At 47.9% G+C, this 26,048-nt stretch overlaps 1 protein-coding gene across 3 annotated transcripts; it reads left to right on the plus strand.

The window, feature by feature from the left end:
• Positions 1-208: 208 nt before the first annotated feature.
• On the plus strand, positions 209-24,305 carry LIG3 (DNA ligase 3). Of its 3 annotated transcripts, XM_081890266.1 has the most exons (21): positions 216-334; positions 1,542-1,716; positions 1,997-2,571; positions 4,024-4,167; positions 5,624-5,821; positions 6,515-6,666; positions 7,692-7,858; positions 8,959-9,036; positions 11,553-11,721; positions 14,146-14,301; positions 14,922-15,053; positions 16,132-16,211; positions 16,697-16,784; positions 17,165-17,242; positions 17,896-18,019; positions 18,203-18,345; positions 19,171-19,245; positions 20,829-20,975; positions 21,762-21,936; positions 23,188-23,282; positions 23,911-24,305. In XM_081890266.1, the coding sequence occupies exons 3-21, from the start codon at positions 2,016-2,018 to the stop codon at positions 24,142-24,144; spliced, it is 2,991 nt and encodes a 996-aa protein (XP_081746392.1). In that variant the 5' UTR covers positions 216-334; positions 1,542-1,716; positions 1,997-2,015; the 3' UTR covers positions 24,145-24,305. The 3 variants fall into 3 exon arrangements, with proteins under 3 accessions (XP_081746391.1, XP_081746392.1, XP_081746393.1); XM_081890265.1 differs by lacking the exon at positions 1,542-1,716 and having other exon boundaries at positions 209-334; positions 1,989-2,571; XM_081890267.1 differs by lacking the exon at positions 1,542-1,716 and having other exon boundaries at positions 232-334; positions 2,153-2,571.
• The last annotated feature ends 1,743 nt before the right edge of the window (positions 24,306-26,048 follow it).

Consider the following 26,048-nt stretch of genomic DNA (forward strand, 5'->3'; position numbering starts at 1 on the left):
TGTGTGTGTATTATACATACACACATGTCCAGTAGCACTTTAGAGACCAACTAAGTTTGTTCTTGGTGCTGTATAAGCTTTCGTGTGCATTCACACTGAAATCGGGAGGTGAAGAGTTAATAGGAGGAAAGAGGGCGTGGCTTGCTCGGGTCAGGAGCGGAGACACGGCCTTGCCTGCTTCCAAAGAACCTTAGGACGAGCGGTGACGTCATGCCGCGGGGGTCGATGCGACGTTCTGTGCGCATGCGCCCGCAGCGCGAGGGAGAGGGGCCGCCGGAGATGCCCGGATTTAAAAGGGGTCTTCGCCGAGGCTGAAGGGGTCCCTTGAAGGAAGGTGCGTGTCCGCGAAGGTGGGGAGCTGGTTGAAAATAGGCGAGGGGACGCCTTTTTCAAGGAGCCTAGACCTGAGGTGATGGTTATGGGCGCCCATAGGGGGGCGTGGCTTGCGCTCCCCTCTCCCAACCGTCACTCTGTGGGGGGGGGAAATGGCGCATGCGCGGTAGCCACCAAGCTTCCCCCAGCCCACCAGGTGCTTGATGGGCAGGAAGGAGTAAAAATGGGACTCGGAGCTGTTGTCAAGGGGTCTCTTTCTCTCTCTGCCTGGAGCCTCCTTTCCCCCCTTCTCTTCCGACCTAAGATAGACTTGAGGTGGTGGGGAGGTTCTCCCAATATTCATTGGGCAGGGTTGGTGGGATTAGGTTGTGAGTGTACTAAATAGAGAAGCGTGTCTGCTCCACGTGGGTTAACCCTGAAATTGCGTGTCGCTTGTAATACAGTATATTTCTCCTACTGACTGTAGCCATTACACGTGTTTTGGTTTTGCAACAGGACTAACTTAAATAAAAAGATGAAAAACTGCAAACCCACCCAGTTTCATTAAGCTTCAATAGCGCTGAAGTGTTATTTGACAACAGCCAGTTTAAAGTGCAAGTGTTCATTCAAATGCCATTTGTAAAAAGAAAACTCTTCCCAGTCTTGAAGGAAGTCAGACCCATGGAAGCTCTCTTCTGCTTGCCTTCTTTCTTATAATCAGTCCAGGCCTGCCTGCAAGTTTCCTCTTCCTCCTTAGTTGCCCCTTGTAGAACACAGTTGTGGGGAGGAGGATGGGAACAAAAGTGGAATTAGTGGCTCTGCCTGTCTTGGCTCTGACTCACCTACCCTTTCCTCTGCCCTGCCAGCCGCCACAAAGTCACTTGACCAAACCAGTTTCTGTGTGACTGGGAGAGAGTTTTGTAACAATACTGTCACACCAGGGGGAAAAAATTCCCTCACAGCTGCCAAAAATAACCACAGTTTTAAAATGCTGTTTTCTAATTTCAGCCTCTCACATGTGTAAATCTCTCAGGAGGGTTGGATTTCTTGAAGTATTACAATATAGAAATATATGAAATTTGATAAAAGTAGAAGTTAAGGCCTGTATTTTCTGCTGATGTTTCATTTTTTAAAAAAACTGCAGTTTTTTGGTCTTACGAGGCTCAGTGTTGTTTGGAACATTGTCTTTTATTTTAAATGAAATGTGTATTTGATGATCCATTGTTTAGGAGCTGTATCAAGAGGGTTTCCCTTTAAAAGGTGGCTTTATACGTTTTTAAAATAAATGGATCCCAAGTAAAAGTCTCCATTCATTGAGGAAGAATGATGTCTCCAAGGGTAATGGTGACTCCCCCTTTCAGCAGAGTCTGCAAGAGCCCTGTTGTCTCTTAAAAATGCAAGTAAGTTGATCGTGGCCTCAGTTTTTCTTACCTAGACCCCATTTGTACAGTTATCTGTGTCTTTCTCCACCACCTCCCTTTTTTCTCTTAGCTCAGCACAGTGAGAGAAAAGGAGACCAGGGTGGAATCTACACACATATAAAAACGCTGTAAAACTACTTTTTTTAAAAAAAAAGTTATGAAAAATACATTGAATTTTGCATAGCTCACTGTCGCCAACTGGTGTCACATTTGTATATTGCACTTTACAACACATTTAAAATGTTTTATTTGCAGCTGTGTAGCTGAGTCCCAGGAAACTACATGCCTTTTCTGCTCAGGGTACATCTCCTAAAGGCAGCCAGAACCCTCAGCAAAAGTGAAAAAACCACCTTGCTTTCAGCACAGACAGCTCATACCCGTGCTGGCCACAGTTTCCAAAAGATCGTTGCCTTCCGCAGGTGCTCCTGGTTGTGGAGCAGCAGCACCCCATTTCCAGCTGGCTGGTGGTACCAGCCGTGCATTGCCCGTGGCTTTCTCTTCCCAGCACCGCTACCCGTTTGGCCCTCAAAGCCCCTGTGCACAGTCTCCGAGATGGCAGAGCAGCGCTACTGTGTGGACTACGCCAAGCGAGGCACGGCGGGCTGCAAGAAGTGCAAGGAGAAGATCCTCAAGGGGATGGTGCGCATCGGGAAGGTGGTGCCCAACCCATTCACAGAGTCCGGCGGGGACATGAAGGAGTGGTACCACGTCAAGTGCATTTTCGAGAAGCTGGAGAGGGCCCGGGCGACGACAAAGAAGATTGAGGACATCACGGACTTGGAGGGCTGGGAGGAGCTGCAGGACAGTGAGAAGGAGCTGATAAACCAGCACATCTCAGGTAAGCGGTGGTGGTAAGAGCAGTTATATAGGGTGGCCCAGTATTCAGAGCCTTGGCTACTTAAAGATAGCCACATTCATGCATATTATTAGTACTAGCGTTGCAAATTATTATTTTTTATTTGTTTATTTTGATGATGATGTTTATTAGATTTCAATTACAATCCAATAATGGCCTCATTATAGCAATAAGGTAAAGGTAAAGGGACCCCTGACCATTAGGTCCAGTCGCGGATGACTCTGGGGTTGCGGCGCTCATCTCGCTTTATCGGCCGAGGAAGCCGGCGTACAGCTTTCGGGTCATGTGGCCAGCATGACTAAGCCGCTTCTGGCGAATGAGAGCAGCGCACAGAAACGCCATTTACCTTCCCGCCACAGCGGTACCTATTTATCTACTTGTACTTTGATGTGCTTTCGAACTGCTAGGTTGGCAGAAGCAGGGACTGAGCAACTGGAGCTCACCCCGTCGTGGGGATTCAAACCTCCAACCTTCTGAGCCCTAGGTTCTGTGGTTTAACCCACAGTGCCACCCACGTCCCTTATTATAGCAATACCAATTTATAATACAGTTATTAATGCCAATCATTCAAATACTGAATTATATAATTAAAATAAGGTGGGGCCCCCATTCTAGAATTGATGGCTTGATTATTTGCTTTATTTCTGCATTCCAAAATTTTATTAATTTCCATTACATTCCAGTCATCATATTAATCCCTTGTACAACAACTGCTATATTCATAACTTCAGTTTGTGTTGACACATTAAATGATATATAAAACTACAAATGTGGAACTCAAACTATATCCTCCTCCTTCTAGTCCGTGGCAATTATTCTGTGCCTGATGTTTCTTCCTGTCCTTGTGTTTATTTTATGTTTTTATGGCATTTATATCCCACGTTTCCATGGAACTCAAAGTGGTGCACAGGGTTCTCCTCCTCCTGTCTTCTAGTCCCAACAATAACCTGCCAGTCATCTTCCATTACTTTGCCAATAGGATCCTGCCCATAATTAACCAATTTGTCACAAGTTGCCTGTGTTACGTTTGGATTTTGAGTTGAGGACCAGATACATGTCAAATCACTTTTGCTAGTAGTTTCTTAAATTTTTAGAAAAGGGGAGGGCATGTTTCTCTGAACATGTACAGTGGTACCTCGGGTTACATACGCTTCAGGTTACAGACTCCGCTAACCCAGAAATAGTACCTCGGATTAAGAACTTTGCTTCAGGATGAGAACAGAAATCGTGCTCCAGCGGCACGGCAGCAGCAGGAGGTCCCATTAGCTAAAGTGGTGCTTCAGGTTAAGAACAGTTTCAGGTTAAGAATGGACCTCCGGAACGAATTAAGTACTTAACCCAAGGTACCACTGTATTACTCAAGACCTGTAGAGGTGTAGAATAAATTATATGGCTCCTTAGGCCTTTAACCTTTGACCCCTCATATCTTCACAGATCTTACTTCCAAAGCTGCAAACACTCCGAAGAAAAAGGCCACCGTCCAGGCGAAGATTTCTTCCAGTGGTCAAATCACCTCCCCCAAGAAAATGCCGGCAGCTTCTTCTGATCCATCACCAAAGAAATTTTCAGGGTTTACAGGTGCATAAGAGATGGACGGGCCTCTTTCTTTTGGTTGTGATTCATTGGTAGCATTTCCAGCTCAGAGTCTTACATTTGGTTCTGTGGGGAAGTCTGCAGGTGCTCTTGGATGTGGCCAATCCATGTCCAATGAGCTGGGTTTTAACATTTAGGCCATCTGCTGATAGTCTTCATTAACTGATGATTTGGCAAGAGTCTTAAGGATGCAGGAAGAGCCCTGCTGGATTAAGCCAAAGGGTCCATCTGTTTCTGTATCTTGCACCTCACACAAAAGGCTACAGCCCTCCCTTGTAGTTGCATCTCAGCAACTTGCATTCAGAGGTAGACTGCCTCTGAACATGAAGGCTCCATTTAGCTATTGTAGCCAATATGTTGGTAGACTCATCCTCCTCCTCCTCCATCATCTCTGTGAATTTGTCTAACTCTGCCTTGTAAGTAAGCCCACAAAAGTATACCAGTCTGCTGGAGGGGGTGGGGCTTACAGGTCTCTCCATTGGTCTGCTACATTTCTTACCTGGGTGCAGAGGAAGGGCCTTTTTTCTCTGGCAGCCCACCTGTTCTGCACTGGCAATGGAGGAAGGATGGAACACGCCGTCCCTCCCTCCAGCCAGCTTGCCTGCCTACAAAGAATTCCTTGTCGCCTATGGCAAGTGGGTAAGTGGTTTGGACTGGTCTAAATCTAGCTAAGCCAGCTGGCATCACCACATCTCATCACAAGGAAATTCCATATGTTAAGTGTGCTGAGTGAATGTCATTTTCTAACATCTGTTCTGAATCTGCTGCCCATCAGCTTCAATCCTAAGGTATGAAAGAGGTAGAAAAATGTACCTCTGTTCACATTCTCTACAGACAGGGATGGGGAAACCTCTGCCCTGCCAACTTGTTTTGACCTGCTGGGCTTCCCCATTTGGCCTATGAAGCTGTTTTGGCCGAGCCTTGCCCACCTTGCAACTCACATTATCTCTGACCATTGTGGCTGGAGCTGATGGGTGTTGTCATCCAACAAGATCTGGAGGGCTGCAGGCTAGCCACTTCTGTGATACACGCTCCTGGAAGCGATCCCTATTGAGCATGACTTCCTTCCGATCACCCAGGCCTAGGATCAGGCTGGCTGATTTGACATTCCAAACCATTTGCCGATGGTGATCTGCAGCAGACATCCTGGTAAAACACAGCCAACGTGGCGCCCTCCAGATGTTGCTGGACTATATCCCTGAATTGTTGGGCAAGCTGGTTAGGGCTATGGAGAGCTGGAGCCTTCATCATCTTCAGTTTTAATCCAGGAACAACAAATCTGAGAAACGCTGCCTTGGATCTACTCAGGTGCTGTTACCTGCACCTGGTCCTCAGGATAGGATGGGCCAGAAGTGCAAATAAATGTTTTGGGGTGGGTGGGAAATCGCAGGCCATGTCAGTCAGTGGTATCTTTCCCTGATGTTCTCCTTTTTCTGCACAGCTAAGCCGGGCAGCTCTGATGAAGTGGCTTCTGCATCTCCCCGCAAGCCCAGCTTGTCCACGGAGAAGAGTGACCCAAAGCACAAGGACTGTTTGCTGCGGGAATTCAGGAAGCTTTGCGCTATGGTAGCCGACAAGCCTAGCTACAACGTCAAGACCCAGATCATCCAGGACTTCCTGCAGAAGGGAACCAGTGGAGGTACAATTCCTTCTCCCTTTCTCTTTTTTAAAAAATTGGGAGCGTTTGTGTTGATGTAGAGGGCAGGCTCAAATGTATGAAGTTATTTTTTATTATTATTTATTAAATTTGTATACCACCCTTCATCTGAAGATCACAAGGCGGTTTACAACAGAAAAATACAAAAAGAAAAACACAAAATACCTGATTACAAAAAATCCCAGTAACCCCCCATATTATTGTTTATCAGATATGAGTGATTTGCCAAATAGGACAGGTGGAACACAGTTTGTTTCTTCATCCTGGTGATGTAATATACAGTATATGCATGCTATATGTCAGTGGTCCCCAAACGCTTTCAGGCCACTGCCCCCTTTGTTCCATAAGCTCATTCCCAGTGCCTCCAACCCTACAAAAAGCATTTTTCTGAATAGCAGTTTGCACAACCCACTAAGGAGGATCATAGCACAATAACATTCAAAAGGGTAACAATTAGTTACTGTTTTGCACTCAAAGTGACTTAGATGATGAAAATAGAAATAACAAAGACGTTGAAGTCAGATGTAAAATCAGCAATAAAGATTAAATATTCATCTGTGATAAGCTTGGGTTGCTGTGATTAGGGATGTGGGTTTTCCAGAGACCTCTTCATTATGTGCAAATGTGGTCCACGGAGGCCAGGCTGTCCATTCTTACCTCTTTCCTTGTACCCAGATGGCTTCCATGGGGATCTCTACCTGACAGTCAAGCTGCTGTTGCCGGGGGTCATAAAGAGTGTTTACAACCTGAATGACAAGCAGATCGTAAAGCTCTTCAGCAGGATATTTGGCTGCAGCCAGGAGGACATGGTCCGAGACCTTGAACAAGTGAGGAATGAGTTTGCTGTGTAATGGTCTTGAATCTTGGGCCTCCAGGCCTGTCCGTCAAGCCCTCAGGACACTCCCCAAGACACACCCCCATCAGCTATCCTTGAGTGTTTTGGCCTGGCTGGGATGGGTCATTGAACTCTGCTCATGGCTCTGGCTTGCCTGGATGGAGAACAGAGAGAGGTGTTGGTGTAAAACTAGGATTCAAGATGCAGAACTGGCCCCAAACTAACAAAATAAATTTCAATATAGACAAATGTAAGGTTCTGCACTTAGGCAGGAATAATCGGATGCACACATTTAGGATGGGGGACACCTGGCTTGGCAGCAGTACATGGGGAAAGGATCCACTGGTTTAGTAGATCACAAACTTAATATGAGTCATCAGAACGATGCAGAGAAAAAAAGAATGTTAATCCAGGCTGCATCAATAGAAGTCTAGTGTCCAGATTGGGGGAAGCAGTAGGACTATTCTATTCTGCCTTGGTCAGACCCCACGTGGAGTCCTGTGTCCAGTTCTGGGCACTACATTTTAAGAAGGATATTGACAAGCTGGAAGGTGTGCAAAGGAGGGAGACTAAGATGATCAAGGGTTTGGAAACCAAGCCTTTTGAGGAAATGTTGAGGGAGCTGGGGATGTTCAGCCTGGAGGACAGAAGTGCTGTTACATGGAAGACGGAGCAAGCTTGTTTTCTGCTGCTCCAGGGAGGACAACCTGAATCACTGTATTCAGATGACAAGAAAGGAGATTCCAACTAAATATCAGGAGTAGCTTTCTGACAGTAAGAGCTGTTCTGAAATGGAATAGACTACCTTGGGAAGTGGTGGATTTCCCTTCACTGGAGGTTTTTCAACTGAAGTTGGATGTCTATCTTCCAGGAATTCTCTAGCTGTTTTCTGCACTACAGAGGAATGGATTAGATAACTAGATTATTCTCAGGGTCCCTTCAAATCCTACATTTCTATTATTTTGTGAAAAGACTCCCCTCCCTGTGTGATTTAGTCTATGATTTTATTTTAAACAGGGTGACGTGTCTGAGACTGTGCGGATCTTCTTTGAGCAGAGCAAATCCTGCCCCCCAGCTGCCAAGAGCCTCTTGACGATCCAAGAGGTTGATGACTTCCTGACACAGCTCTCTAAGCTTTCCAAAGAGGACGACCAACAAAGCTTGCTGCAGGATGTTGCAAACAGGTACAGTAAGAGGTTTGAGATTCCTGGCTAGGGAGATCAAGCTAGAGGGGAGGAACTTCCCCAGGTCTCCAGTGTGTTATTGGGGCTCCCATAATTCCTTACCATCAGTTTAGCTGACAGCTGGAATTGATGGGTGTTGTAGTCTGACAACGTCTGGAAGGCAGCAGGTTAGAGGAAGACCACGGCAGGTTCTGCTCAAAGGACAGATTCTGAAGCGGCAGCACAAGTTGCCAGCTTGCTTTTGCAGAAGCAGGGATCTGTTTACATGTGTGAATGGAAGACTGTTTTGGTGCTTTTCTAATCCTGGTTGTGCAGTGATAGCAACAAAACAATCAAGGGAATGGAGCAAATCCCCTATGGGGAAAGATTGCAGCATTTGGGACTTTTTACTTTAGAGAAAAGGTAACGAGAAGGAAGTTTGTGAAACTATGCATGGCGTGGAGAAAGTGGACAGAGGAAAGTGTTTCTCCCTGTCACATAACATTAGAATTTGTGGTCATCCGATGAAGCTGAGTGTTGGGAGATTCAGGACAGATAAAAGAAAGTCCTTCTTCACTCAGCACATAGTTAAACTATGGAATCCTCCCCCACAGGAGGCAGTGATGGCCACTGACCTGGATGGCTTTAAAAGAGAAGTAGAGAAATTCATGGAGGAGAGAGAGCTATTGATGGCTACTAGCTGTGGTGGCTATGCTCTGCCTGGAAACCACAGGAAGGGGAAAGTGCTGCTGTGCTTGGCTCCTGCTTGCATGCTTCTCATTGGAGCATCTGGCTGACTACTGGCAGAGCAGGTTGCTGGACTAGATGGGCCACTGGACTGATCCAACAAGGAAAAAAAATCACTGGGGAGAAATAATCTGCATAGACGTGGGAGGGGGGCTCAGCATTCTCCCTGCTGCCCCTTCCTTTACAGGCTGTCTTGGTAGGTTGCTGTTGCATCTATTTTGATCTTCAGCACTGCAAGTTGCATGTTCCTTATGATTAAGTTTTTTAAGTAAACAAGTGCCCAGTTTGCAGCTGATAAAATCTCCAGTGATTAATGTTATGCTTCATGATCTTGTTTTATGATTGTTTTTTATGGTGTGTTTTTTAATTTTCAGGTGCACGGCCAATGACCTGAAGTGCATCATCCGGTTGATAAAGCATGACTTGAAAATGAATGCTGGAGCCAAACATGTGTAAGCTCTCTGTGTGTGTATGTCGTTTCCAGAAATAATGCAGAAGTCTAAAAATGGAATGTGATGGAGACATAGAAGAAGACCGCTTGGGCTCATTTTGAAATGGAGCTAGAGAACCTGCTGCTCTCCCAACTCTCAATAGCCACAGCGACCAAGATTTTAGTGTGGCATAGCAGTTAGAGTGTTGGACTAGGACCTGGGAGACCAGGAGTCAAATCCCACTCAGCCATGACGTTCACTGTCTCCCAACCTAACCTACCTCACGGGGCTGATGTGAGGATTAAAGGAGTAGGTTTGGTGAACCATGTATACCACCCTGAGCCGCTTGGAAAAAAAGATGGGATATAACTGCATTAAATACAAATACATATAGCGTCATCAGCCCAGTATTGTGCAGTGCTCTGCCAATGGGGATTCAGCAAACGCCTTCTGTGCCAGCTTTTGGAACGCCTGCTGAAAATGTTTCTATTCTGCTAGGCCTATGCAGCCAATTAAGAAAAGATCCTTCTGGTTAATGGTGCAACAATTATGGTTTTATTGCTGTAAACCACTTTGACTTTCTTTTATGATTCAGTGGTACACAATTTTTAAATAAATACAGTCGTACCTTGGAAGTTGAACAAAATCCATTCCAGAAGTCCGCGAAAACGCCACCGGACATTCGGGTTCCAAAGAATGTTTGCAAACCAGAACACTCACTTCCAGGTTTGCAGTGTTCGGGAGCAAAAACATCCCGAGTACCAAGGCGTTTGGAATCCAAGGTACAGTGGTGCCTCGCAAGACGAAATTAATTCGTTCCGCAAGTTCTTTCGTCTTGCGAGTTTTTCGTCTTGCGAAGCACAGTTTCCCATAGGAATGCATTGAAAATCAATCAATGCGTTCCTATGGAAACCGCCTTCAGACCAGGTCCGGGGACAGTCTGTCCCCCGACCTCTTCTGAAGGCTGGGGGGGGGCGGACAAGGGCTTTTCTTCCCACCCCCAGCATTTTTAAAAAAACCCGGGACAGCAGAGGACTTCTCCGCTGTCCCAAGGTTTTTTAAAATGCCGGCAGGCGACAGCGCTGCCGCCTGCCAGCATTTTAAGATCGCCCCGGACAGCCTTTTTAAGGGGGCGGACAGCGATTTAAAAGCCCCCGGGAAGGCAGGCAGGGGGGACAAAGACTTGACCTCTTCTGAAGGCTGGCGGGGGGCAAAAGTCTTTGCTCCCCCCCCGCTTGCCTTCAAAAGCCGTCGGGGAGAGCGGAGAATCGCAGCACGTTTTTCCGCTCTCCCGGGAAGGCAGGCAGGGGGGAGCAAAGACTTTCGCCCCCCGCCGGCCTTGCCTTCAAAAGCCGTCCGGGATAGCGGGAAGCGCTTCCCTGCTATCCCGGACCGCTTTTAAAATGCTGGCGGAGGGGGGGGAACAAAGACTTTCGCCCCCCGCCGGCGTTCCTGGACCTCTTCTGAAGTCCGGAGGGGGGGGGGAAAGGCTTTGCTCCCCACCGCCTGCATTTAAAAGAGGTCCCCGGAGATTTCCCTATGGGCTTTCTTCTTGCGAAGCAAGCCCATAGGGAAATTCGTCTAGCGAAGCGACGCAAAAAACGAAAAACCCTTTCGTCTTGCGGGTTTTTCGTCTTGCAAGGCATTCGTCTTGCGGGGCACCACTGTATGACTGTATGTAGAAATTTATTACTATTATTACTGTTAATTGTATTTATTGATGACTTCTTTGCCAAGGTGTAACACAAAGCAACTTTCAGTATATAAACAAACATATGTTGACTCCAGCAACAATATACAGTTGTACCTTCATTCTCGAACGCCTTGTGACTCAAACATTTTGACTCCCAAACACCGCAAACCCGGAAGTGAGTGTTCTGGTTTGCAAACATTTTTTGGAAGCCAACACGGCTTCCAAAAGTCCAACACGGCTTCCGCGGCTTCTGATTGAGCCCACGAAGCTCCTGCAGCCAATCGGAAGCCGTGCCTTGGTTTTCAAATGTTTTCAGAAGTCAAGTGGATTCCGTTTGAGAACCAAGGTACGACTGTATCTAAAAGACATTTTTGAAAGGGCAGGATTAAAACATACCACCCACTCAAGAAGAACAGAGATAATGAAGAGAGAAAGGCCTGATTGAAAAAGGGATGTTTTCTGCCTGGCATCTAAAGCTATGCAACAAAAGCCTCCCTGGGGAGAGAATTCCACAAACAGGGAGGTGATAAATATTGCACTTTAAATATCCAGGCCTCAGTTTTCCTTCAGCTATTCTGTGGTCTTATACCTCGCACAGCCCTCTTCAGAAAACCTGCTGGTTCAGGCTAGCGGTCCACCCTCAAGTACATCCCAAGCAAAAAGAGCCATCTCCCATCCTGTGACTTCCAGCAACTCATATTTAGAAGCATTGCTGCCTCCAAAAGTGAAGGCAGAGCAGAACCATTGTGGCTGGTAGCCATCGATATCCCCTCTCTGCTATGACTTCATCTCATTTTATAGGAAAATAATATATGAGACTCCCTGCCTTCTCCTTTCCTTTCAGGTTGGATGCCTTGGACCCAAATGCTTACGAGGCTTTCAAAGCCTCGCGCAACCTCCACGACGTGGTTGAAAGGGTGCTGAGGAACCAGCAGGAGTCCCAGAAGGTGCCAGGCCTAAAGAGGACTCTCAGTGTCCAGGCCACGCTGATGACCCCCGTTCAACCCATGCTGGTAAAAAGAAACAACCCCAAACCCTGTGACCTGGTGGTCTCCTCATCCAGCCCTTGGAGCTCCCTTTAGAGGCCCTCCTGTCCCCATCTCTGTCAACTGTTTGGCTTTTAATGAAGGCTAAAGCAAGGAAGAATCTAGTGGCACTTTTTGTGAGATGAGCTTGCGTGGACCACAGTCCATTCAGCAATGTAAGAGCCTGGCTGCTGCCAAAGGGGGGGGGTCCATCCAGCCTAGCATTCTGTTCTCACAGTGCCCAACTGGATGCCAGAAGCTGGGGAAGAGTAGGACAGGTGTATAAATCCGGAGCTGCTTCCAAGGAGGGAGAGGTCTTGTGATCTGCAGGCGAGTCTTCTAAAGTGCTGAGAATCCCTTTTTCAGAAGGAGAGAGCTATCCCCAACCTGGTGTTTTCTAGATCAGTGTTTCCCAACCGCTGTTCCGCGGCACACTAGTGTGCCGCGACACGTTGCCTGGTGTGCCGTGGGAGGGAGGCGGGCGAGTCGGGCGGCGAGAGGCGGGACGGCGGCGGCGAGGAGAGGCCGCCCAGCGCGGGGCTCTCGCCGTCTGCCTGCCTGGCTGCCTGCGTGGCGCTGACGTCACGGGGCTGTAACGTGCCCCACATAGGCACGCTTAGACCCTGGCTAGGAAGCGCCTTTGCCCTTGCCTTTTGCTCTCCTTACTTCCAGAAAGCTGGGCTGGTCGCCCGCTCCTCTCGGCGGCGGGAAGTGGTGCTGCTGGGAGCTCCGGGAGGTGGCGGAGGGGGCGCCGTGGGCCGGGAAGCCCCTCTCCGTCGGGGCCGGCAGGCGGCTGCCGCTGCTGCTGGCGATGCCTTCGGAGCCGCCTCCGCTGCTGCGCGGGAACTCCTTGAGCGAGCGGCTCAGCTGCTTGCCTTTGCTGCGGAAAACCTCGCGCTTGTAGGTGCCGCTGGCTTGCGGCGTCGGCGCCGCGCTCTTGGGCAGCGGCTGCAGCGTGCGCTCCGTCCTGCCGGGCTCGTTGGTGAAGTGGACGGGCCTCAGGAAGCAGATGTCGATGCTGGACTCGGACGAGGCCGGCGAGCACGCTTCGAAGGCGGGCAGGTTCCGCAGCGGCTCCACCTCCTCGTAAGGGTCGCCCCGGTACTCGAAGCCCTCGTAGTCTGGCGCGAAGCCGGAGCTGTCCTGCAGGAGGTCCGCCGCCGAGGCCCGCCGACGGGGCCGCTCGCGGTTGCCGTCGGGGCCAGTCGAAGGAGGCGCGCTGCTGCCGCCGTACTCCAGGTCCGGGAGGGCGTGCAGGGAGGCGGCCAGAGCTTTCAGGTCGTGCTCACTGAGCTGAGAGGGCGCCAGGTCGTGCTCGGGCCGCCGCCCGTCCGTTTCCCACTCGCAAGGGGAAGCGCCTTGCAGGCCGTCGAGGCCTTGCTGGGGGCTCGCTTTCATGTGGGACCTGGAGTGCCTTGGAAGGGAGACCAATCAGTGTCGGATTTAGGTATAAGCTAAACAAGCTATAGCTTACCATTACCTTCTATGCTGTTCCTTTTTTTTTTTTTTTACATAGGTAAAAAGTGACCTTTCCCCATCTGGCATGGTGGTGTGCCTCGATATTTTTTTCATGAAACAAGTGTGCCTTTGCCCAAAAAAGGTTGGGAAACACTGTTCTAGATGTCTCCAACTACAGTTCACATCAGTCACTAGGGCTGGGTGATATATCAGTATATCGCCCAAAACTTGTTTGAAGTCCATAATGTTAGATCAATTTCATAATTTTTGAACTGGCAATAAACTGTTAATCATGGTGTGTGTGTGTGTGTGTGTGTGTGCGCGCGCGCGCTATGCAAAAACCACAATGTGGGGGGAAACGTGAAGCCAGCCAATGCCTCTACATAGCTCCATCCTTATTTCAGACATTGTGATATATTGGTATATCATGCTGTTGGAAAGCAGATATTGCACAGTCCTGTCAGCTACACTGGCTGGGCTGATTGGAGTTGTAGTATGAGACCTCCAGAGGACACCAAGTTGTTGCAGAAGGTCGCAGGATCATACCTCAACACCTCGGGTGGAAGGGAGAGGATTGGAGAAGATCTCTGCCTGAGCAGCTGGAGGATTGCTGTTGGATTTTGGCATAGACAATACTGTTTTACATGGGGTGTTGGGTCTGCACAGTAGAAGACAACTTGTGCCTAGCTTGTACAAGGAGAAGGGACATAGATCAGGACTAGGGAATCAGCCTTGCAGGCGGACGGTCTCTGGTTCAACCCCCAGAATCTCCCACTAGGGTTGGGAGAGGCTCCTACCTGAAATCCTGGAGAGCTGCTGCCAGTCAGTGTAGACAGTACAGAGATAGGTGGACCCATGTTCTGGCACAATACAAAGCAGCTTCCTGTGTTGTAGATCTGCATGCAATTAAAAGTCATAAGGTGGGATTTTCCTTCTTCTCCTTTCTCCCACAAGGCCGAGGCCTGTAAGTCCATCGAGTACGCCATGAAGAAGTGCCCCAACGGGATGTACTCGGAGATCAAGTACGACGGGGAGCGCGTCCAGGTGCACAAGAAAGGCGACCACTTCAGCTACTTCAGTCGCAGCTTGAAACCTGTCCTTCCACACAAGGTCAGTGGAACCTTCTGTTACTTTATTATGATTGCATTTCTATCCCACCTTTTTCTACAAGGAGCTCAAGGTGGTTTACATGGTCCCTTCCCCCATTTCCTCCTCACAACAACCCTGTGAGGTAGGTTAGGCTGAGAACCAGTGTCTGGCCCAAAATCACTCAATGTGTGTGGGGGGGGGGGATTGAACCTTGATCTCCCAAGCCCTAGTCTGACACTAACTATTGTGCCACACTCTCTTTACACCACTCCAGTGTTTGGAGTAAGCAGCAGCAGAAGGTTAACTTAATGTAATGAATACTTGCTTGGAGGATACCTTTCATTGGAAGTTTTTTAGACTGAGGGTATAGGAAAGAGTCCTGCAGTGCTGGCTAACTATTGTGTTGGAGAAGCCAACAAGCCAGGCTTGCCCCTTTGTTCTCTTTGGGTCGCTTCCTGTAGAAACAAGTGGCTGGCTGCTTACCAATATCACATACCTGGCATGTTCCGCTAGTATTGGGGAACTAGGAGCCCCTGTTTTCTCAGGTTCTGCTGCCTGAAGTGATCATCTGACTCTCCCTAACAGGAGGAACGACCCTGGCAAGAAACTCTGATCTCATGATGTGCTTATGTTTAAACCAGGTGGCCCATTTCAAGGACTTCATCCCCAAGGCTTTCCCAGGGGGACACAGCATGATCCTGGATGCAGAAGTTCTTCTAATAGACAACAAGACAGCCAAGCCCCTTCCCTTTGGAACACTTGGAGTGCACAAGGTGTGTGGTTATAATCTCTCCTTGCCCAGGAATGGACGAAATGACCCAACTCATTGCAAAGCAGGTTGATTTTATTAAAACACAGCAAGTAACAGCAGATGGAATCTGTAGTTGAAAACATCTAGGGGGCACCAGTTTGGGGGATGCTAAGCTTAGGTTGTGGGGCAGACAGTGGCAAGACACGCTGGTGGGTTATAGCATTGGGTATCATATGTAGAAAGACCAGAATTTTCCTTCTCCCCGTTCTCATGCAGCTCATGGGATCGACCACTGAAACTGACAGCTTAGAGATTCAGGAAAGATGGGGAGAACTTCAGAAAGACAGAATTTAGGGACACCTCACCTGCAGAGAGGTCAAGATTTACTTCAACTATGGTTCATTAAACCTTGGTTTAATGTTACTTGCAAATTCTGTCCAGTATTTTAACTGTGGTTTGTTTACTGCCAGAAAACCACAATTTGAAGCTGTGTTTTTTACTGGCATCTCAATTTAACATGCAAATCCAGCCTGCCTCCTTAACTGTGGGTTTTCTGACCACCTCACCCCCAGACACTCATCAAGCACTTTGCCAGCAAAGTTTGAAGCAGTGAGCCATGGTTGGTTTGATCATCTGTGGAACAGCTCACTGGGTTGAACAGAGGCACTGTCTTTGGTCTGACAGAGTTCAGTTTCTTAGACAAAACTGATTCCTGCATTGCACAGAGTTGGGCTAGATGACCCTTTGGGTGCCTTCCAACTCTTTGATTCTGTGAAGTTCCGAGAGGGGGGCAGGGAGCAGCCATGGGAGGATCTGAAGCCCTGTCTGTGAGCTGCACAAAGTGGACTCCAACTCCCATCAGCCCCAGCCAGCATGACTAATGGTCAGGGATAAGGGGACCTGCAGTCCAGCAAGGCACAGGGAGAGAGGCTGTGGCCAGTCACAGTGGAGAAAGGCGGGCCGAGGAGGAGAGGCAGCAAGGAGACCCAGGGAAGACTGTGGGCCTTGCCAAATGGAAGAGCTTCTGCCTAGCTCTACAGGATTTCATTCTTCAACCCCAAATACAATCTGTGTTCTAACACATCACTGTCTCTCTGCAGAAAGCAGCTTTCCAGGACGCCAACGTCTGTCTCTTTGTGTTTGACTGTATCTACTTCAATGACGTCAGTCTGATGGACAGGTGGGTCTCATTCTCTCAGTATAACTCAAGACCATATCTGTTCCTTTTTATTCTCTTTGATCTGCAGAACTGGCCCTGCTACAGGTGCCATATAATACTCATTATGCACTTGTAAGAAATTGGACTTTTTAGTGCGACGGCATCAGCCACACTTTGGAACTCCCTGCCTATTGACATCAGGGAGGCACCTTTACTGTCCTCTTTTTCACACCTGTGAAAAACACTTTTGATTAGGCAAGCCTACCCAGATATGTAGAATGTTGATCTGTGTTCTAATCTGGTTTTTAGCATATCTTTGGTTTTCATTATTCTTTGAATGTTTTAAATAGTTGTTTTTTTACTGTTGTTATTGGCTATTGCACTGTTTTATTCTTTTAATGTCTACATTTCATGAAATAAATAAAAATTAAATAAAGTTAGTCCCATTTCGTCCTGAAACCTGTTTTTCTCATCATCCCTCTCCATCTCTGCCCTGTTTTCTCCAGGCCACTCCGTGAGCGCCGCAAGTTTCTCTATGATAACATGGTGGAAATCCCCAACCGAATCCTCTTCTCGGAGATGAAGCACGTCACGGTGGGTGCCATTCCAGACTGTGAGCTGGAAACGCTTGGAAATGTCCCCATGGGGAACATTGAAGACTCTCAAATCGCCACCAACAAAAATGAGCTCAGTATTCTGAGGAGCCTACCATCATTAGCCTAATAATGTCCACAGTGTTCGGGAATCCAGACAGTTCTTTTCTGTTTCGTCCAGATTTGACTGAAGTAGAAAATCAGCACAACCTAGGTAGGATGGGGACAGAGTGACTTCCTTACATTCCATTCTTGATAGAAAGAGTTTTACAGTTCTGGATTTTGTTCCTTCTGATTATTATTATTATTCCTGCAAGAAACTAACACAGCCAGTCACTCCCCCTCTGGTAATCCTTTTTAACTTGGCTATTTCTCTTTCAGAAAGCTTCGGACCTTGCTGATATGATCAACCGGGTCATCCGTGAGGGGCTGGAGGGTTTGGTGCTGAAAGATGTGAAGGCATGTATCCTTGTGTTTTTGATGCACACACCAGACAATTTATTTTACTTGGTTCATCAGCTTGATTTCTTTTTAAAAAATTAATAAGTGGTTTACATAAAATGGTACAAAATATTCATTAAAATTGGCAATAAAACCCGTAAACATAATAAAATGATCATAGATAAAAGAAACAAACATAAAATTACCTGTCGAGATAGGCTTGGCTAAGCAAAAAGGTTTTAATAGGCATCAAACTGCACAACGTAAGTGCCTGCCTAATATCAAGAGGCAGGAAGTTCCAGAGACTAGGGGCATCACACTAAACTATCAGTTTCTCTCGAGTGTGCAACAGACATTATGCTGCACATGTAAAAGTGACAGCTCCACAGATTGAAGCAGTCGAACGGGGCACATTTTGATTACTTTTTAGACAGGAAAGTGAGGTGCTAATGTTGGTTAAACTGAAGATCTCCATCTAGAAATCGTCTCTCTCTTCCCTCTGCCTCTTCCAACTTCACAGCTATCTGCTGGCATTGTTCTAGAGCTTCAATGCCTATTTTTCAAGCATAAGGACTAGGAGGTTGTTTTTTGTTTTTAAACATGCCCTGGATGTGATACGCTTTAGAGAGCTCTGGCCAACCGCCCCTTCTTTCTTGCTTTGGCCTGTGCAGAGCCTCTATGAGCCAGGAAAACGCCACTGGCTCAAGGTGAAGAAGGACTACCTGAACGAGGGGGCAATGGCTGACACGGCAGACCTGGTGGTCTTGGGTGCCTTCTACGGCCAAGGGAGCAAAGGTGGGTGTCTTAGAAACCAGCCTCAGAGGACCACTTGAGAAGCCTGGGAAATTTCCTCCCCCCACCCCCACCCCATCACTGCAACCAATCTAGTTGGTGGCGGTCCATGAGATATAAGGTCTGCTTTTCCAGTTGAGCTGCTCTAAAGCAGGGACCGCGTTTCCCTCCCTCTCTCTGCTGCAGGGGGGATGATGTCCATCTTTCTCATGGGCTGCTACGATCCCGACAGCCAAAAGTGGTGCACGGTGACCAAATGTGCCGGCGGCCATGATGACGCCACGCTGGCCCGGCTGCAAAAGGAGCTGGACATGGTGAAGATCAGCAAGGTTTGCAGCCCGGAGATGTCACAGCCCTCGAGTGTCGGTTGCAGGGATTCTCAAACCTTTGAAAGCTGCTGTCAAGTCGGCATACATGAGAACAGGTCCAATGGCCGATCTAGGCCAGCATCCTGTTCTCACAGTGGCCAGCCAAATGTCTGAGCAGGAAACCCACAAGCCAGGACCTGAGCACAAGAGTGCTCTCCTCTTCCTGCAGTTTTACAGCAACTGGCATTCAGAAGCATCACTGCCTCTGACCATGGAGGCAGACCATAGCCATCAGAACTAGTAGTAGCCATCAATAGCTGTCTCCTCCACAAATTTGTCCAATCATCTGTTAAAGCCATCCACCTGGTGGCCTCATTGCTTCTTGCAGGAACTATGCACTGCATGAGTAAGTCCTTTCTTTTACCCCTTCTGAATTTTCCAACATTCAGCTTCATTGGATGCCCACACGTTCTAGTGTTTCTCCATGCCCTGCATAATGTTTTTAACTTCTCTCATGTCACGTCTTCCTTGTCTTTTCTCTCAGCTCAGAAGTCCCAGATGCTCGCTGCAGTTTTTCCTCAGAGGGGTGTCACTCCTTCCCCTTGATCATTTTGACAACACTGAACTAGATGGATTAATGACATGACTCAGCCTATGGCTGCTTCCAACGGTCCTTTCAGCACTGTTGCACTCCAGTCTTGTTTTGTGGGCTTCCCAGAACAGTTATCTGTGATTGGCTACTGTGAGAAGAGCATGCTGGGCATGCTGGACCTCCATGAGCTGGTAGGCTCAAGGAATGTGATTATTTTGAAGGTGACTTCCTATGTCTTTTTCTCTCCTTCCTAGGATCCCAGTAAGATTCCAAGCTGGCTGAAAATAAATAAGAATTATTACCCAGACTTCATTGTTCCAGATCCAAAGGTAAAACAGCCTGAGAGGGAGGGGCAGGAGCTGCAGGGGGAGAGGAATAGGATTGTCCCTGTGCAAAAGTAACAATGGGCTCCGATTTTCAATGTGGACCTTTTTTTAGAGGTTGTGGGCAGGGGGCGTTCTGTAAATGAATTGTTAGTGTCTGGTGTGGCTAGATAGGTGAAGCTAAGCAGATATGAACCCAGTTACCGTATTTTTTGCTCTATAAGACTCACTTTTTCCCTGCTAAAAAGTAAGGGGAAATGTGTGTGTGTCTTATGGAGCGAATGCAGGCTGCGCAGCTATCGCTGAAGCCAGAACAGCAAGAGGGATCGCTGCTTTCACTGCACAGCGATCCCTCTTGCTGTTCTGGCTTCTGAGATTCAGAATATATTTTTTCTTGTTTTCCTCCTCCAAAAACTAGGTGCGTCTTATAGAGTGAAAAATACAGTAGATCCTTGGTCGAGAAACCACTGTTCTATATGGGAGCTTTGTGGGTTTTTTTTGGGGGGGGTAGTTCAGTTTTTAAAATTCCACATACAGTCTTACATTGGTTCTCGAACAGAATGCATTCCGGGAGTCCGTTTGACTCCCAGAACTGTTCGAAAACCAAGGTGCAGCTTCCAATTGGCTGCAGGAGCATCCTGCAGCCAATCAGAAGCCACGCCGGATGGTCGGCTTCCGAAAATCATTGAAAACCTGGAACACTCACTTCCGGGTTTCGATCATTTGGGAGCCAATTTGTTCAGGAGCCAAGGCGTCTGAGATCCAAGGTACGACTGTATACAAAAAATTGCACATTCCTAAACCCTTGGATCTGCCCCATGGCTAGTGGGTAGGGGAGAGCAAGAGAGTCCTCTGTACTTCCGGTGCCTGTGTGCCAAGTGGGCCTTGTCCAGCAATCAAAGTGGAGAACTTAAAAGCTCTTTTTGTAACAGATAACCCCAAGCAGACCCGGCTCAAAAAGAGGTCTGCCTTGCTTGGATTTAACTTGCACAATTTGAAACCATCCTGTCTTCGTATGGTTGAACTCACATGAATTAAATGAGCACAGGATGCCATCAGCTTGCATTTGTGTTGTGTGTCAAAAGTCCCTTTTAATCATATCTGTTCATTTGGCGCCCTACCTCTTCACTGGATCAAAGACCCAAAGTGGGTTTTCCTATGAACTCAGAGCACACACCATGTTGCCACAACCACTTCTCTCAGATCTCCTGACCATGTTGAAAAAAGAATCTTGTTCAAGTATATTGGGAGCCGATGAATGTTTCTCAGACTTCTTGAGAACAAGGAAGTGGGAGCATAATCCAGGCTGTTTATATGTGCATGCTTCATACACTACAATTCTGCACCCAGTACTCCCAAGACCTTTGGCCATGAGGACTAGTAGTTTCCTTTAGAATTTTCAGAACCCAAGCTGAGATTCTTGGGGTGCTGAATTCTGTTCCAGTCTTGTGCAGAACTCCCACAGAATTCTGGCTGTTCTCCCTCACAAACTCCTATCCTTTAATGGTGAACTGCATTGAGCAGCAGAGAGAGGATTGGCCAAGTAAGGTTGGGTCAGCTCATTCTGCGATTGTTGCCCTCTGCCTTAGGAAGCACCAGTCTGGGAGATCACAGGGGCTGAGTTCTCCAAAGCAGAGGCCCACACCGCTGATGGGATCTCCATCCGCTTTCCACGCTGCACGCGGATCCGAGACGACAAAGACTGGACCACGGCCACCTCCTTACCACAACTCCGGGTGAGTCACCCACTTCCGCTGCTCATCTGCCCTTCCTTTAGAACCAGGAGTGGAACTTCACTTGATTCTTAGGGGAAGCAGCTGTAGCTCAGTGGTGGAGCATCTGTTCTGCATGCAGAAGATCCCAGGTTCAGTCCCCAATGACGTCACCAGGTTAGATTGGGAAGGTTTCTCCTGCCTGGAATCTAGGAAGGCCGCTGCCAGTCAATGTGGACAGTGCTGAACTAGGTGAACCTGTGGTCTGACTCAGTATGAGGCAGCTTCCTCTGATTCATAGAATCATAGAATTGTAGAGTTGGAAAGGGACCTCAAGGGTAATCTAGTCTAACCCCCAACCCTATAGTCAGAACCAAGAGGACTAGAATCATGCTTAGGTGTGGCTGGCAAATCCTGAAGGGTATGTCTGAAATCCTGGAGAGCCGCTGTCAGTCTAGGCAGTTCTGAGTGAGATGGACCAAGGGTCTGGCTCAGCTTTATTTGTACATGTGTGTTTGTGAATAGATAGATAGATCTTTTAAAATTATAATCTCTTTTGTTTCAAGGGGAAGGGCTGCAGCTCATTGGTGGAGTGTCTGTTCTGCATGCAGGATATCCGAGGTTCAGTCCCCAACGGTATCCCCAGGTTGGGTTGGCAAGGTTTTTCCTGGCTGAAACCCAGGGGAGCTGCTGCCAGTCGGTGTAGACAATACTGAGCTGGATGGACCGGAGGCACCTTCCTTTGTTCCTTGGCTGAGGGTTTCTTTCCTGTTTTCTAATGGCAAATCCCTATACTCTGGCGGGGGGCAGGAGCTATACCAGTTGTCCAAGGAGAAGTCTGACTTCACTGTGGTTGCCATGGAGGAGGAGAACTCCACAGCTGGCAGCAGCGGAGAGACAGAAGGGCAGTCGAGGTCTTCCACTCCCCGCAAGGCTCCGAAGCAGCCCTCCAGCAAGTCCCCAGCAAAAGCTAAGAAGCCTGAAGGTGTGGGGGCTGGGATGTTTGTTGCTGTGGGAGGGGGGCTGGGGAGGGCTGTTGAAAGTTCCCTTGGGCATCAAACCCTGCCCCAAATACAGACACACCCAGCTGGGTTCCTGCTTTGTCTTTTGACAACACATGGCGAGAGGTGCATCTGTAGAAGCAGGGCCTCTATGGTCATGGCCCCACGGCAGCTCAAAGCCACAGTTCTTCACTCTCTTTTTAAGGGACTGCAAGGTCACCTTTTTTCTTACGGGGATTGGGGTCAGAGATGGAGGGATGCTTCTGGCCCTCCAGATGTTGCTGGACTATAACTCCCAAGGACTATAAGTCCCAGCATCCTCCTTGGCCACTGGAAGGTGCTGATGGGAGTTGGACGTCTAGCAAACCACAGGTTCCTCCATCCCTGCAGTGGGCATTGTGCACTGATCAATCTGTCAGTTCATCAATGATGCTGTTCCATTTTTGTAATTCATGCTTTAGGTTTCTCCATGTCTCTAATTATAATAGTTACTTATTTTTTGTTCTGGAAGCTGCTCTGAGCTTTGGACAAGCCGCATAAAATTGTTTCTGGATAACATCTCATGGAGGGGCAACACCCAAAGCTTGTTCAGTGCCAATCCCTGCCACATGCTTTCCAAAACCCTCTCAGGGCCACCCTAAAGCCCATCCAAACCCTAGTATAAAGACAGGCTGTTGCAGTCAAGTTGCCTGTCAGTTGCCAGGAATAGGGTGATGATTGGCCACTGTGAGAAGGGGAGAGACTGTATTTCAGTTGGTGGAGCACTCGCTTGGCACCCAGAAGGTCCCAGATTCAGTCACCAAGTGGGAGAGACTCCTGCATGAAATGCTGGAGAGAGCTTCTGCCAGTCAGTGTAGACAGCACTGAGCTAAATGGACCAATAATATCACTCTGTATAACAGCTTCCTATGTTTATTTGAAAACAGGATGCTGGACTAGATGGGCCATTGGCCTATTCTAGCAGGCTCTTCTTCTGTGGCTTTAACTGGTGCAGATATTTATTTTAAGTGATCAGTTTCCCACTCCACAGTTTATGGGGTGAGGTGGGCTAGAAGACCAGTGCATTTTTTTGTGAGAGATTGTTTTTAAAGTAGCATTGCATGACCTCTTGAGTGGGAAGAACACACCGCCACAAGATGCCCACCTTTGACCCTTCTACACTGCCCTCTCCCTTCTCCTGGCAAGGCACCCTAACTCATTGATGTAGAATGTTTTATTGTCTTTTTTCTTTTTAGCCAGCAAACCTGTAGAAAAGTCCCCACTGAAGAAGGCCACGGAGAAGCGAGGAGAGAAGAGGAAAGCCTCTGACCTGGAAGGAGAGAAGGGGAAGGTAAGAGGACGTGACCTCCTCATTCCTCTCCTGGGAAATGGATATCAGTGGCTACTAGCCAGGATGGTTATAATCTGCCTGCACTGTTAGAGACAGCTTGCCTCTGAATACCAGCTCCTGGGAGGAGTGTACTCACCCCCTTCTTGTGGACTTCCCAGAGGTAGGTGGCTAACAGCTGTGAAAAGGCGTTCCTTTGGCCTAATCCAGCTGTGCTTCTTACTTTCTTGTAACTGAAGGAAGCGTTCTGAATAACAATCTGCATCCTTTGGAAAGAGAAAATGTTTCATAGAATTGTAGGAAGAGACCCCAAGGGTCATTTAGTCCAACCCCTTGCGATGCATTTTATTTTAATTCCAAAGGAAGCCTTCCAGTGATGGAAATGCTTTGTCGGGGGCTTTTCAGGCATTGCCAATCAGTGCCTGCAAAGCCCCTTTTGTCAAAGCACTCCCCCACCTTCGGTGACATCAGAGAGGCGTGGCTCGGTTGAAGCAACCTCGTAGGCCAAATGGAGAACTTCTGTGGGCCCGATTAGGCCCGTGGGCTGCCAGTGCCCAACCCACCATATAGCAAGTTGAGTCCCTCCTCACTCACCATCCGGTTGTGTGTCTTCCCATTTCTCCATCCGCAGATGCTGCTGGATATCTTCACTGGGGTAAAGCTGTACCTGCCTCCTTCCGTGGAAGGCTTCAGCAAAATTAGGCGGTATTTTGTCGCCTACGACGGAGACCTGGTCCGCGAATTCGACACCTCCTCAGCGACACACGTTATGGGGGACGTGGAAGAGAATCCATCTGCCAAGCACGTCTCCCCGGACTGGATCTGGGAGTGCATACGGAAAAGGAGGCTGGTAGCCCCTTGCTAAGCTGGTCTTTGGCCCATGCCAAGGCCGCAGCAGCTACAGGGACAGGTGAGGGGAGCAAGGTGGCTTTTAAGGATGCCTTAACCACATTTTTAAAGAAAAGGTTTAACACCTTTTGGGATGAAATTTTCAGCTCTGATAAACTGACATTATGGAAATCAAATATCACCTCATGGGTCTGTTCTTATTTCTAAGAATAAAGGGGTATAGTTGTCGTCCTGCCCCCCGCAAAATGAAAAGGAGGTATTTAAGTCTAAGGGAGTAAGTCTCCTACTATAGGGTCAAGACCCACAAGTGCAGCAGAGCTGTCACTGCCACACAAACTCCTCAGCCAAATCTGAAGATTTCTGTCTTTTACTCCCCTTTCTTAGAAGAGAATCTTCTCCTACCTCCTCCCCATGTCCCAGTGGGAACATGTTGCCTGCCTTGGGAAGAGGCTGTCATTCCAATGGCCATGGCTTCACACTTGACCATTAGCCGGACCACTGTAGTTCATGTGCTGTGAAGTGACCAGACTGCTGATGGGAGCTTTAACACATGAAATCCGTGTTAAAACAGCTGCACTGGCTGCCCATCTGTTACTGTACCAGGTTCAAGGTCCCTATACAAGGCCTGAACAACTTAGGTCCTGGGTATCTCAGGAACTACCTGAACCCTTATATCCCAGTTCAGTCACAGAGATCATCTGCAGGAGTGTTGTTGGTCATTCCCCAAGTAGGTGAGGCTCATTTGACAACAGCGAGGAACCAAGCTTTTAGTGTCATCAGTCCAGTCCTGTGGAACACACTGCCACTAGATTCAGCAGGCCCTTTCTGTGCCAACTATTAAACGTCTGCTGAGAGCTTTTCTGTTCCACCAAGCCTATGAAGGCAATTAAGAATACAGCCTTCCTCAGTGGTTAATTGATGTCTGTTTTTAACTTTGTTGCTGTAAACTCCTTTATATGTTTCTAATGACAGAGCAGTATACAAATATTAGAGAGGTGACAAGGCATTGCTGGTGACAAGGGAATGCAGTCAGGGAGGAATGACTCCAGGCTGGGCTTCTTTTCAGGGGCAACTCACAGGAACTCGGTTCTGGCACCTCTCTGCTGGGTGCCATTGTCATTCTAAGAGAGTAAGGGAGGTGTTCATGGTGAGTTCTAGTACCTCTTTTTCTAGAATAATAGCACTGACTCCAGGTGCCACCAGTTCTAGAGAGCAAGCCTGACACTGCACACTTTACTTGGGTAACAGAATGGATTTCCACTGGTTGAATACCAGCCTCAAATGATGCACGTTTTCTAAGAGCATCAGAGCACATTGCTACTGAAAACCTACTTGGAGCAGGGAGGCAAAGGAGTGTATCTGCTGTTGAAAAGATGACAGAAGTCACTTTTTTATAAGGCATTTCCATTTTATTATAAAATTAAAAGGCAGGATTCAGTTCCACCATCTGTAAGAAACTGTGTGTGGTTCAACAGGCCTCAATTAATAGACTTAACTTTCACGCTGGTCAAACAAAGCATACATTTGCTGTATTATAAAAACCCTAAAACTTTTCAGACGAATTTTATTTTCCACAGCTTTAGGGCAGCAGCTTCCTGCCAAGTCACAAACCAGCATCACTTTCACCAGATCACAGCCCAGGAAGCATAGCCAGCTTTGCAGCAAAGGAAGGAGGGGCGATCAGTTAAGACCAACTTGTGCACTTGTTACCGAGACAAACATAAGCAAGTTGAACGGGTGGGGAAATTCCCATCTCCAACCACACACTCTTCCTGTATCTAGCTCTGCTTTCCAGAGTTAGCTGCTAGACACAAATAGTTCCCTGTTAAATCTAATAATGCACTTAATTTACCCATGTGTGTATTTTCCTTATTTAATGAGCTGCCTCTTTCCTGCCTCCCCATCTACCCCAAATTTATT

The sequence above is a fragment of the Podarcis melisellensis genome (genome assembly GCF_964234715.1).
Source record: "Podarcis melisellensis genome assembly, chromosome: 15".
Lineage (NCBI taxonomy): Eukaryota > Metazoa > Chordata > Lepidosauria > Squamata > Lacertidae > Podarcis > Podarcis melisellensis.

Bases quoted from the DNA above. Each gene is read 5' to 3' on its own strand.
- LIG3 (XM_081890265.1), top strand. From the start codon at position 2,016: ATGCCTTTTCTGCTCAGGGTACATCTCCTAAAGGCAGCCAGAACCCTC. The intron at 4,168-5,623 runs GTGCATAAGAGA...TTTTCTGCACAG, and splicing joins GAAATTTTCAGGGTTTACAG to CTAAGCCGGGCAGCTCTGAT. The intron at 18,346-19,170 runs GTTTGCAGCCCG...TCTCCTTCCTAG, and splicing joins ACATGGTGAAGATCAGCAAG to GATCCCAGTAAGATTCCAAG.